The sequence below is a fragment of the Gymnoscopelus braueri genome, assembly GCF_963280865.1.
Source record: "Gymnoscopelus braueri genome assembly, chromosome: 5".
Lineage (NCBI taxonomy): Eukaryota > Metazoa > Chordata > Actinopteri > Myctophiformes > Myctophidae > Gymnoscopelus > Gymnoscopelus braueri.
The window spans coordinates 796,404-810,012 of NC_137606.1; the positions used below are offsets into that span (position 1 = coordinate 796,404).

Consider the following 13,609-nt stretch of genomic DNA (forward strand, 5'->3'; position numbering starts at 1 on the left):
TTCAGGCACAGATGACTGTAGAGACAGTTCTCTAATTCAAGTCAAGGAGAAGCAGGCTAGTGGAATCATCATGTGGAAGGGGAAATTTGGCATTTCTCTTTAAATACCGTAGATGGTAGAATACTGTATGATGATACAGCTTCATTAACATATATAATTAAAAGCTCATTGGGACAACTGAGACTTGTTTTTTATGCATTTTTACATTACATGTTTAAAAGAGTAGCAGGTACAGTGGTTACTATCTGTTGAATTTATTCACTGTGTAAAGAACATACACATAGATTGATTACCTATGAATCCATCACAAAACATGTCATGAATTATGTAATACTGTATATAACATCACAGAAACTGCAACAACAAATTACATACATTTTTACAGGAGGCAATAGCTAATATGCATAGATATTGATACGTTTCCAATTTAAAAACGGAAACAGTTGTATAGGTATAAAATTATATGTTCCGAAATGGACATAAACATTGGCCAAGGCCTGTCAATGCTTTAGAAAGTGCTGTATAATTTGTCATGTATCAAACATGTCACAAGTATAAAAAAAACTAAACAGGCAGCATGTATCTATAGCATAGTCAAAGTATATGAATCAACGCGGTTATAAAAAAAGATGGTGAAAAGGTAAGGAGCAAGGGAATGAGGTAGGGAACAAGAACATGTGAAAACAAAGTGACAGAAGACGAACATTGGACCTTGTCACATCAGAGGCATCTTCCAGCTGCTGCAGCTCCCTGTGGTGCTGAAGGTGACGTGAGGACGAGACGAGACGGAGAAGGGAAGAAGGGAAGAAGGGAAGAAGTGAAGAAGGGAAGAGGGGAAGAAGGGGAGAAAGGAAGACATTATTAATGTAGCGATTAAAACTCACTGAGAAGAATCATTAACCTTTTAAGACCGGGAACGCATCTGTGTCATTTTTAGATTTCTTTGAGCTATTCAAAAATAGCAGATCTAAATCTGCTATTCTTTTTTAAATTGTGCATATTTGTGCAAATCTTTGAATATATATATATTTTTAAAGCAATTATATTTTGAGATGGGGTCGGCGGTCAAATATATAATTTTGGGGGTCCTTGACATGAAAAAGTTTGAGAACCACTGATATACTGTAGAAACATACGTTTTAAAAAAAACTTTAGGATTTAGAAGACATTTGTAGAATCCCCAGATGCAAAGATCTGAGTTACAAATGTTTGCTTTAAAAATATATATTCAAAGATTTGCACACATTTTCACGATTTTTCAAAAATAGCAGATCTACAAGCTCGTAGCGCGGCACTCGGTGCCGCGCTATGAGCTTATAGATCTGCTATTTTTGAATAGCCAAAGACTACTATTAAAATGACACACATGCGTTCCCTTCCCGGTCTTAATGGGTTAAAAGAACAGCAGTGTTAAACGCATTAGTCTTCTTTAAATTTTTGGTTTGCGTATTGCTGTTCCTCCATCGCACCTAAAGGTCACCGCTATCTCTCTCACACAAATGGCAGATTTACAAATTTAATTGGCCTACTTCCCAGGAAGTAGGCCAACTTGACTATAGAGATAATGTGTACCGATTTGCGTGATGTTTGGACACAATTTGTAGGAGTAATGTAAAAAAATTGTTGTACAAATCGACCTCCTGGTGGCGCTATAATAGGGCTGAAGAATTCGGGGCAGAGGTTCTGCTCTGGCATCCAGGGAGTGTGCGTGCACAGTTTCGCCCAACGGTGCCGGAGATTAGCTGGTCACAGACAGACACACGGACTCACACACACACGGACGGAAGGACAGGGTGCCTTTCGGCGTGGAGACAAAAAAAAAACCAAAGAATTGTATAACCTTAAAATAGGTCAGCGATGTCATTGTATTATTATTTACTTTTAAACAACAGCTACAGTTACATATATTGGAACATCGACTGTAACTACTAGATCTCGTTATTGATCACAAACAGCTATCAAAAAGTTCTAATTCGGTACAGGTACCAAACAAGCATTCTTATTAATGCTTCCACTGTAAAATACGGATATGGACTGTGCTCAGATGATCTGTGTTTTTTTATTTTGTATCATATTATTTTATTTATTTTATTTTAGACTAGACTAGACTCATCACTAGAGGAATCTCACACGCACGCACGCACGCACGCACGCACGCACGCACGCACGCACGCACGCACGCACGCACGCACGCACGCACGCACGCACGCACGCACGCACGCACACACGCACACACCAAGTTCACATCAAGTTCACATACCTACAAGCACAGAAGTAGGTACAGTACATGTGTCCAACATAGCAGCGAGATATAAGCTAAGATACGAACCTAATTAGAAGTGTTTTTAAGCTGAGACCATACAGTCATAAGTAGAAATGAGCGTCGCGCTTGGCACAGTCAAGTTCTGCCAGGGAACTCAGTGCAGTTGTTGGCGGATGACCGTTGGACCGCCTCAGCTCCACGTTCACATCCACTCATCCAATCACATTCCGCTCTATTTAAGCTTGAAGTTTGCACTTCTCATTCTGCTTGCTTTAGCTGCGCTCATACTGTTGCTGTTGCTGCTGCTGCTATCATTGCGTCCTGCAAATATTGCTGCTCACCCTCCACCACCCCAGCTACCACCTGTCGTTTTGGATCTGTTGTTTATGTACGGGGGATTTCGGAGTCCCTATGGTTGGGAGATGTGCTTTATAAGAGTACCTAAAAGCAGATTCAATTCATCGCCAAACCATAATAATAATAATACACACACACGCACGCACTCTCACACACACACACACACACACACACACACACACACACACACACACACACACACACACACACACACACACACACACACACACACACACACACACACACACACACACACACACACACGTTTGTACAACTAGATTCGTGAGGACCGTTGACACCGACAGTCTCATGAAACCTCATGAAACCCTCCTGAAGGAACCCGCAGAAAATGTCTGTGGATTTTCTATTCTTATGAGGACAGTCTGGCGGGTCCTCACTAAACACAGAGGTACCAAGTCCATTCGTAACTCTATAGCGCCCCCTCCGCCACTCTCCTGAACAGGGCGTGTCTCTGCTGGGCGGTCATGTTCTCGCAGCTGTCCAGCAGGTTGGCGACGACCAGAGTCCTCTGGACGCTGGAGGACTTGACCCACACCCTGCCGTTCAGACCGACGACCAGCTCACAGGGAAACAGCTGCTCCAGGTCCCTCACTATGTCCCTCTGAGGGGACAGCAGCCTGCGGACGAGTCCCAGGGAGACCTTAAACATCAGCCCCCCCGCTCCAAACACCCCCATCCCGTTGGAGCGACCGCCGCCGTCCACACACGCCAGCTCCGGTTCCATGTCCTTGTTGGCGACGAGGAGCCGACAGTACACCAGGTCTCCTACCTGCACGTTGGGGCGGTTCCTCTTGGTGGCGCCCTCGAACGCCAGGTAGGACAGAGAGGCCTGCTCGCTCCCGCCCACGTCCACTTTGAAGACGTCTCCCGATTTGGCCGTCACGACGCCGATCACGCACTCTCCTTTGGCGGGGACGTATCGTCTCTGCTGGGACTCCATCCAGTAGACGTTGGGCTGTTTGTGTCTCAGGAGCCCGCTCTTACACACCCGGACCTGGTCCCCGTCCCTGAGGAGCCCTGGGCCGCACACAACCTTCTCACTGCATCTAGGAGACTCTGTTAAACCAATGGTCTCTGGGGAGCGTTCAAGGGAGAAAACATCTCCTGGAAGTAAAACCTCTCCGACTTTATCCTGAATTGCAGAATGCATGCTGTCGTTACGGCTTCTCACGAGTCCTAATGTGCACGTTATGGCTTTACATTGGTTCAGTGGCACCACGTGTCACTCTATGTTTGGCCAATCCACAAAGCCGATCGGTTGGGTCGGCCAATCAAGGAAGCCGACGGCTGTTGATCTCCCTAATATGGCAAACATTGTGACGACATTGTGATGTCATTGCGTGATGATGTCATTAAATACGTAGAATGCCCAATGACGTTACTCGACCTGACTGCCGTCTGGGAAGATGCCAACAGAACGTCACCACGTCATTAATCCATTCAGTCCGGGAACGCATCTGTGTAATTTTTAAGATTTCTTTGGCTATTCAAAAATAGCAGATCTACAAGCATAGCGCGGCGCTATGAGCTTGTAGATCTTCAATTTTTTTGAGAAATCGTGAAAATGTGTGCAAATCTTTGAATGTATATTCTTTAAAGTGAACATTTGTAACTCAAATCTTCGCTTCTGGGGTCCCTGGAAGAAAATATTTTACAAAGGTTTGCTTTAAAAACATATTTAAAGACTTGCACAAATTTTAATTTTTTTAAATCTATTATCTACAAGCTCATAGCGCAGCACTCGGTGCCGCGCTATGAGCTTGTAGATCTGCAAAGAAATCTAAAATGACACGAGATGAATGGGTTAAACACATTAACCGTGACGTCCCTACTTTGGACATGTCATTATAGGCAGACACCTTTAAGGTTTTCCATTTTCAAACATTTTCAAAACTAGCGGATGAGGACAAATTGTTTTGTGAAGCTTGTAGGGGGGTGCAAAAAATTTTTTGATCATCCGACACTTTCTGATTTAAACCTGGGTAATTGACATCACAGCATCACACCTCCCCCACTATTTCCCATCCTTCCTGCTCCTGACATCCCAGCCTCCTTCATCTGCCATAACGCCAAGATTTAAAATAGAAGATGTTGCTGCTTGTCCTGGTGGCTCAGTGGGATGCATGCCTAATGTGATGTGTGCTTGTAAAATCGTTGGTCTGAAGGCATTGCATCGTGTCAGCAACCATCTCCCTTCTTACCATTTCAAAACCTGAATTGAAGTGTGTTGTATTCCAATCAATGTACATTTACCACATAAACCTTAGCGCCCCTATTCTGGGCTTGTCATAACAGGACAAATTTCGGCGAAAATAGTGCGTTCTTTTTATTAGTTAAAGGGATACTTCACTTTCGGGCCGGGGACACATTTAAAAAAAATATTAAAAATAAATGAAAAAAGTTATGGAAAATTCATGGCCCCCTCACGACACGCAATGTCCTACTAATGTGTGAGGGGGCCATGAATTTTCCATAACTTTTTTCATTTATTTTTAATATTTTTTTTAAATGTGTCCCCGGCCCGAAAGTGAAGTATCCCTTTAAGAGGGAAAAAAGTAGGGGACCAAGTATAGACCCCTGGGGGACACTGGTCGACAAGGTATACGGTTTAATTTGTTAATTATGGGCGTTACTCAGTCTTGGAAACCAGTGCATCATTCATGACCATCTGAGCAGCCATCAGCTGGGTAAATCCCCTGCGGGATTAATACAGTGTACACATCTTGAGGCAGCAATACTGAAATCCTGAGGCAGAAAAGTGGTGCAGCACACTTAAAGGAGTAGTTTACCCCAAACTTCGCGTTCCTAAGCCAATCATTTTGATGACCGGCGGAAAGATGCCAATGTCTCCGGTAGGAGACTCCGCAAGTCTGCTGTACCGGAGACTCCGCCGGTCATCAAATTATTGGCTTAGGAATGCGACAAAAACAAAAGAATCTCCATGAATTCTAGGCTTCATGGGGTGTGTATGTAATTGATAGAGAATAGGTCATTGTTTGGGTGAACTACTCCTTTAAGAACTTCTGAGGAAGTTTCAGAAGCTCCTATGAATATTACAGTAAATCATCAATCTCTCTCTGAGATAGATTGGAAAGTGAGCAGATGATTCATCCCAGAGGGAAACTTATGTAGGTGGAAATAATGGACATAAGGGACTTATGTAGGTGGGGAAAAACAACGCACGCACGTGCACGCGCGCGCACGCACGCACGCGCACACACACACACACACACACACACACACACACACACACACACACACACACACACCTGCTCTGCTCACATCTAAAACATGATGTGGGCTGTGTGGGAGAATAAACATTTGCTGCTGCCTGCGGTCACGGTTATGGTACATTGCATTCACTGCAAGCCATTTATTTGGCCCTGTCTTACTGAATGTAGGACCCCTAGCTGGCAGCTTTATGTGGACGTACTGCTGAAATTCAAAACATTGCAAACGCACATAAATGCATACAGTATCCCGTGGTTTTTACTGCCTCAATTCCTCAAAGCAACCGTCCCCCTCACCTTCTCTCTCTCTTTTGTCTCACTGTTGAATCCCTTCCAGCAAATTTCCTCCTCTTCCATTTCCATTTTTCATTGATAGCTCTTGAACTTTGTAGTCTTGCAGTTCCTTTGTTCGTGTGCGTGCATGTCTGTCTGTCTGTCTGTCTGTCTGTCTGTCTGTCTGTCTGTCTGTCTGTCTGTCTGTCTGTCTGTCTGTCTGTCTGTCTGTGTGTGTGTGTGTGTGTGCGTGTGCGTGTGCGTGTGCGTGTGTGTGTGTGTCTGTGTCTGTGTCTGTGTGTGTGTGTCTGTGTGTCTGTGTGTCTGTCTGTCTGTCTGTCTGTGTCTGTGTCTGTCTCTGTGTGAGTGTTTACTCCACAATTATTTGAAAACTTTAGTTACTAGTTACTTTGCGGATATTATCATATTATAAAACATACATTAACCAATTTAGCCCTGTTTTATATAGGCTATTTGAAAATAGCAGATCTACAAGCTCAGAAGGCGTCGCATCGCCACGCGTTGTGAGCTTGTAGATCTGCTATTTTCAAACATTTTTGTACTTTTACTTGGTACTTTTATATTTTCATGCCAATACTTTTGTACTTTTACTCAAGTAACATTGTGAACACGGGCCTTTTACTTGTAACAGAGTATTTCTACATTGCAGTATTGATACTTTTACTTAAGTAGAAAATGCGAGTACTTTTTCCACCACTGAGCACTCTGACCAACCTCATAGGCCCAGACAGACTCTCAGCTCCTCCATGGTGAGGCCCCGGTCTCTGTCGCGGTCGCAGTACTGGGCGAACTTCTTAGCGCACCGGCGAGGCTTCAGCCTCCTGCGCAGGTACTGGCGGAAGGGGCGCGCCTCGCGTTCATTCAGCACGCCGCTGGAGTCTACGTCGAGCTGGGCGAAGTGCCAACGGAGCGCCACCTCTGGCCTGGAGTTCCCCCAGGCCGACGACGTGGAAGTAGGAAGGGCCGACGGAGAGGAGAGAGAGTCCGGCAAGGACGAGGAGGGAGAGGAGGGGGAGGGAGGAGAGGAGGCAGGGGACGGAGCGGAGGAGTTGGAAGGAGGCGTGTTTAGAAGTCTGGTGGAGAGAGAGAGACAGAAGGAGACAAAATAAGAAATGTCAGGAGGTTTGTTCCAAAACATTGGAAATGCCGTTTGAAGAAAAGGAAATTTAAAAAAAATACAGATTTTAGACTTCAAATCTGTGGTGGAAAAAGTACTCAGATATTTCACTTAAGTAAAAGTATCAATACTGCAATGTAGAAATACTCTGTTAAAAGTAAAAGTCTGGATATCAAAAGAGTAAAAGGCTACTCTCTCTATAGTTAAAAGGTAAAGCTTTATGCCTACTGATTGTGCAGTAGTAAGACACCCGCGTGTGCAACTACACAGTGAATTTATCTTTGAAACTTCGAAAGTTACATTTGTATATTCTCATAGTTAAATCAACTGAGGATTTAACTGTGTACTTAAAATGCACACCAACTGTTCTTAATTCAATCAGAGCCAGCTCCTACTCAGCAATCCCTCCCTATAATCTAATTAAATTAATCACTGTGGGTTGTTGAAAACCCACTGGAAGCCAAGTTTCATTCAAAACCGTCTGTGACTCAGTGCCGAACAGCAGCCTTCGCAGTTTGAGTAGGCCATAATGACGCATCAAGTATACAACAACAACCAATATCCTCTATTTATACTGGAACAAACTTCATAGGAACTCAACTCAACCAGTAACCGGAGATGGTATTGGATTGTTATTTTGCTCCAAGCTGAACTGGAAAAGCATTTCATTAACAAAACCACAATCTCCATATGTCCCAGACAAACTCTGTTGACTTCTTATTCAGGAGATTCCTCCGCGATGAATATCTAATTATAAAACAGATGGCTGTTCTCTATCTGTGTTTTCACTTCCTGTATCAGACCAAAACACCAACCTTGCGTTAGACGGTAGAAATGTGAAATCTGGTGTGTGTGTGTGTGTGTGTGTGTGTGTGTGTGTGTGTGTGTGTGTGTGTGTGTGTGTGTGTGTGTGTGTGTGTGTGTGTGTGTGTGTGTGTGTGTGTGTGGGAACTTTGTAGTCTTGCAGTTCCTGTGTTCGTCTGTGTGTCTGTGCCTGTGTGTGTGTATGTGCGTGTGTGCATGCATGCGTGCGTGCGTGCGTACGTACGTACGTACGTATGTGCGTGCGTGTGTGTGTGTGTGTGTGTGCGCGTGTGCGCGACTGTGTTTTGGGGGGATGTTTTCAGTTCTATCTGATATCCGACGTACCAACAACCATCTCGCGGATTGATTTGTGGCCATAGATTCAATCTGAGAGATGGAGAAAGAGGGGGTGAAATGGCAATAAAGTGACCCCGGGGAAAAAGACGGGAGATAGAGAGAAGAAAGTGATAGAGAGGAAGTGAAAGAGACTGAGATGAAGAGAAAGACGACAGTGAAAGGTAAAATAAAGAAAGAGAGGGATGGAGGAGGATGAGAAGAGGTGATAATAAAAGAACCATAGGAAGATGAAAGAGGGAGGCCAAGTAGGGCAGGGCTGTGTGTATGCAGATGACATGAGATGAGCAGATGGAGAGGGAAGAACAACATGTGAATGTTACTGTGCTGGTTGGCTGGGTGATTACCAGTGGTGGGAAAAAGTACTAAAATGTTTTACTAAGGAAAAGTATCAATTCTGCAATGTAGAAATACTCTGTTACAAGTAAAAGTCTGGTGTTCAAACTTTACTTGAGTAAAAGTACAAAAGTATTGGTATCAAAATGTACTTGAAGTACCAAAAGTAAAAGTCCTGAAATGTTTGAAAATAACAGATCTACAAGCTCACAACGCGTCGCGATGCGACGCGTTGTGAGCTTGTAGATTGGCTATTTTCAAATAGCCTAGGTATAAAATAGGGCTAAAGTGGTTAATATTTTATAATATAATAATTGATATCTGCAAAGTAACTAGTAACTAAAGTTTTCAAATAATTGTAGTGGACTAAAAGTACAATATTTGCCTCTCTGAGATGTAGTGGAGTAGAAGTAAAGATATTGGAAATTGGAAATACTCAAATAAAGTACAAATACCTCAAAATTGTACTTAAGTACAGTACTTGAGTACATGTACTTAGTTACTTTCCACCACTGACTGTAACTAGGTGGTGGCCAGGGTGTTGCTAGGTGGTTGGGAAGGAATCTCAAGTGTTAAAGTTCCAAACCAAGAACTGCGTGTTTTCTTAGAAACCACCTTGCCTCGAGTACAAGCATATTTAGGAATACACATTGATTGCAACATGAGCCAGGCCACTCAGGCTGAGAGTGCATTCTCTATTGTCCAGCAGCGCTTATATTTTCTACAGTGTGTCAGGGTGTTTGGAGAGAACATTACGTTGCTTTATTACCACACAATAATTGAGAACATCACGAGATTCAGAATTGCAGTGTGGTGGCTCGGCAATCTTTTGGTCCGGTCGATATCACAAATCTCCCGGCAGTGGTGTAAAGTAACTAAGTACATTTACTTAAGTACTGTAGTGAAGTACACTTTTGAGGATTTTTTACTTTACAGGAGTATTTCCAATTTTCAGTACTTTTACTTCTACTCCACTACTTCTCAGAGGCAAATATTGTACTTTTACTGCACTACAATTATTTGAAAACTTTAGTTAATAGTTACTTTGCAGATATAAATTATTATATTATAAAACATACATTAACCACCTATTTTATACATAGGTTATTTGAAAATAGCCGATCTACAAGCTCACAACGCGTCGCGATGCGACACGTTGTGAGCTTGTAGATCTGCTATTTTCAAACGTTTAGTACTTTTACTTTTGGTACTTTAAGTATATTTTGATGCCAATACTTTTGTACTTTTACTAAAGTAACAGTTTGAACACAGGCCTTTTACTTGAGTATTTCAGATTACAGAGTATTTCTACATTGCAGTATTGATACTTTTACTTAAAGGGCCATTTCACCCCTGGACGTCTTTTAATGAAGTTTAGGAGTCAAGAAACAAGATCCTGGGGTTTTTTTGTGAATAATCTGTGTTTTTAGATATCTAGTAATCTTCGCAAACGTCGTGACGTTATTTACGTCATGAGAGATATGTCTCATTCCTTTCCGCACTACATGTCTCGGCGCGTCTCAGTCAGACCAGCTCCACAGACAAACCCAATGGTGTGTCCGTAACACTTTGTTCAACCTTCTTTCCCCACTCGGCCACTCCCATTAGCTGTGGCCAGCGGGCAACCCCCCTTGCAGAGTGAGGCATTACTTTACCTGAGTTATCTTCTGATAGTTGTACTTGAATGTTGACATGAAATAATAATCCTGTGTAGTGTTTCATAAGCGCAAGCTTGAAAAAAAAAATACAGCGTGGAGTGGCAGCGCTGGTAAACAAACACCGTCACGAAAGGCTAGGATCATAATACCAAGGATGTGACAGTGATGTCAATACTATGCGACACGGAAGTGAAACTGCATAAAGATACTAAGGATTTGCAGGGATATGACATCACTAACGAATCCTTGGACATATATGTAACTAGTTGAACGTGTGCGAGGACAGCCAGTGTTGCCAGATATTGTGAGAGAAATAAGCAGCCAGGTCTATGAAAACAAGCCCAAAAGAAAAATAACTATGCCAAGAGCACTTTACCTAGACATGGGATATTATATATTTGAAAATTGCTGATCTACAAGCTCACAACGCTTCGCAACCCATTGTGAGCTTGTAGATCTGCTATTTACAAACAAATATTGAGGGGGAAAAAGTCCAAAATGTGGATTTTTTTTTTTTTGCAAAATATTTTTATTTGCTTTTCAAAATGTGGAATATTTTTGACACATATTTGTTAGGGGCTCCCTGCCACAAATTATAATTTCAGATGGGGGTCTGTGGAAAAATACATGAACATGTTTGAGAACCACTGGTTTAAACAGCAATCAAAACATTTGGAAACAAGCCCAAATATCAACTACATTTTAGAAAGAAGCCGCTTATAATAAGCAGACATGGCAACACTGGCATGCTGTTTGGATGTTATTGTTGGAGATCACACCCACATGCGACCTCCCCTGCCACAAGGAGGTGCAGTGCACCAAAGCATTATGGTCATTGTAGTAATGCAGCAGTCCAGTCAAACCCTAGTCAAACACACAGATTTCATAATTTTTCTGGCCATAGGTTGCACATTTTAAATTGCGCTACTGTTATCTACTACAAATACTATTACCATTGAGTGATTGCAGTTTCTTCCAGGGGTGAAATGCTCCTTTAAGTAAAACACTTGAGTACTTTTTCCAACACTGTCTCCCGGCTGGTCAGTGGTCCACACACAGCCATGAAGGTAATAGGATTAAGTTGACAGCCCTCCCTACAAAACATGTTTGAACAGTCCATGACCCCATTATCTCCTTCTTCCAGGCGGTATAGAGTCTGATCTGATATCACTACCACGGGAGGTTGTTATATTTTGGCTCATGTCTCACACGCACACGCACACGCACACTTACATAGACACACACACACACACACACAAACACACACACACACACACACACACACACACACACACACACACACACACACACACACACACACACACACACACACACACACACACACACACACACACACACACACACACACACACACACACACACACACACCATAAGAAGTTCTTATTGAGGCCATTTTGTAGTTTTACCGTCGGACGGGAAGCATGTAGCCCCAAATGAACTGCACTACTCTTTTGGGTGGGTTTTTTAACACTTTTTATCCCCAATTTAGTCATTATGCCTATCAATTCCTCCCCACACACATGTGTGTATTGTCACTATCGCTGTTGTATCCTATTGACACATATCGGCCTCCCTGACCGGCTTCCATCCGCCGAACACGGGCCAATTGTGACGCTCGACAAAGCCAGATGCACCGTGGTGGATTCAAACTCTGCGGTGGTGGAGTTAACTGCACTACTCCTGATTCAATGAGTGAGTATATGTTTTTCTTACTTCATGAGAAATGATTTACATCGGCTTCTGAAAATAATCTGCATGTCTACCCTCCAAGACTGACTCCCCATCACTTTCTGTTCTTTCCTCTTAGGAGATCAGCATTAGGCACAACCGTTATTATGATGGTGAATGTATAGTTACTGTGTAGACTGACCGATGAGGACTCAACTTCCCAGCATGCTCTGCTTCCAGCTGCAGGGCTCTGACAAGACTCTCAATGAACTCTTTCTTACGAGCACCAGGGCACCCTGGGAAAGTAGAATAGAACAGAACAGAGCACAGCACAAAACACTTAATTTAATTTTTCATCAAACTCTGAAAATATGACATTTAGAAATGAATAAACAGAATTGTCTGAAGCTGGGAAACAGAATGATGTGCACAGAATGCAAAAAAAGAATAAATTCCAGTGTACAGATATATTTTCTCATCTGTTCATGTACTAATCTATTTATCCAGCACTTGATGTATGTACATTTTGTGCTATGACAACCCTTTAACTATATGATGTTGTTAGCCTGCCTGATTATCATGTGTGGAGAGTTATTCGCAATGAGCATATTTTTGCGTGCGTGCGTGCGTGCGTGCGTGCGTGCGTGCGTGCGTGCGTGCGTGCGTGCGTGCGTGCGTGCGTGCGTGCGTGCGTGCGTGCGTGCGTGCGTGCGTGCGTGCGTGCGTGCGTGTGTGCGTGTGTATGTGTGTGTGAGAGAGATGTAATGTATTTACCAGGTAGAGGTCTGTCTCTGTGAACCCTGTCTGTGTGAGTCTCCCCAGTCTTGCTGCAGTCTGGCAGTCGATTCCTATAGGAACGGAGACACTGAGTCAACCACATCAATGGCCTTCACACATCGATGTGATGACAGACACTGATTCCAAACTATATGAGGCATGGTCGATCGCTAAATGTAATATTGTTGCCGTCGGGCAGAAACCTACCATCTCCATATTCAAACTTTTTGTGTTTTTTCGTAAATTAACGCCCTATCAGAAGTAGCAGATCTACAAGCTTGAAATGCATTTTGAGCTTGTAGATCTGCTACTTTTGCTGTTTTTGAATTTGAATCCTGAAAAGTAACAGTTTTGGACATAATGAGGTTTTCCACCCGACAGAGACGATAATGACAGATCACAGGAACGATTGCCATACAGTAGATGTGCTACCTCATATAAACATTAGCCAACTGAGGAATTAATTGGTTACTTGCCTGGCAGAGGTCCCTGGTAATGGTCTACCAGTGTCCACCCTGACACACCAGCAGTAGCCTGTCGCTACGTGACATTGCACTGGGCTATAACGTCCGTCCCCAGTGCATTCTGGGATAAATCGCTCTTCCTGCCAGATGGAGCGAACCTCAGAGAGCAACGACGCACGTTCACGCTCACAAGTCTGGGGAATGTCTGTGAACACACACACACACTCACACACACACACACACAC

General features: G+C 43.2%; 2 protein-coding genes across 3 annotated transcripts in view; both read right to left on the bottom strand.

Annotated features, from left to right (window-relative positions):
* Nucleotides 1-253: 253 nt before the first annotated feature.
* The window catches only part of LOC308086155 (SPARC-related modular calcium-binding protein 1-like), a 28,499-nt gene continuing 15,143 nt past the window's right edge, over nt 254-13,609 (bottom strand). Inside the window, exons 7-11 of one of the 2 annotated variants that reach the window (XM_080429577.1) lie at nt 13,377-13,569; nt 12,898-12,971; nt 12,326-12,419; nt 6,880-7,238; nt 254-750 (exon numbers count right to left, since the gene is read on the bottom strand). In XM_080429577.1, coding sequence (XP_080285703.1) covers nt 6,881-7,238; nt 12,326-12,419; nt 12,898-12,971; nt 13,377-13,569 — 719 coding nt within the window. In that variant the 3' untranslated portion in view covers nt 254-750; nt 6,880. Of the gene's footprint in view, nt 759-6,879; nt 7,239-12,325; nt 12,420-12,897; nt 12,972-13,376; nt 13,570-13,609 lie in introns of both variants that reach the window. The other variant, XM_080429576.1, reaches the window with a different exon arrangement.
* On the bottom strand, nt 3,051-3,791 carry LOC308084926 (exosome complex component RRP40-like; the record flags this gene model as incomplete). Its single annotated transcript, XM_080427913.1, has 1 exon — nt 3,051-3,791. One exon carries the CDS (start codon nt 3,789-3,791, stop codon nt 3,051-3,053), a length of 741 nt encoding a protein of 246 aa, XP_080284039.1.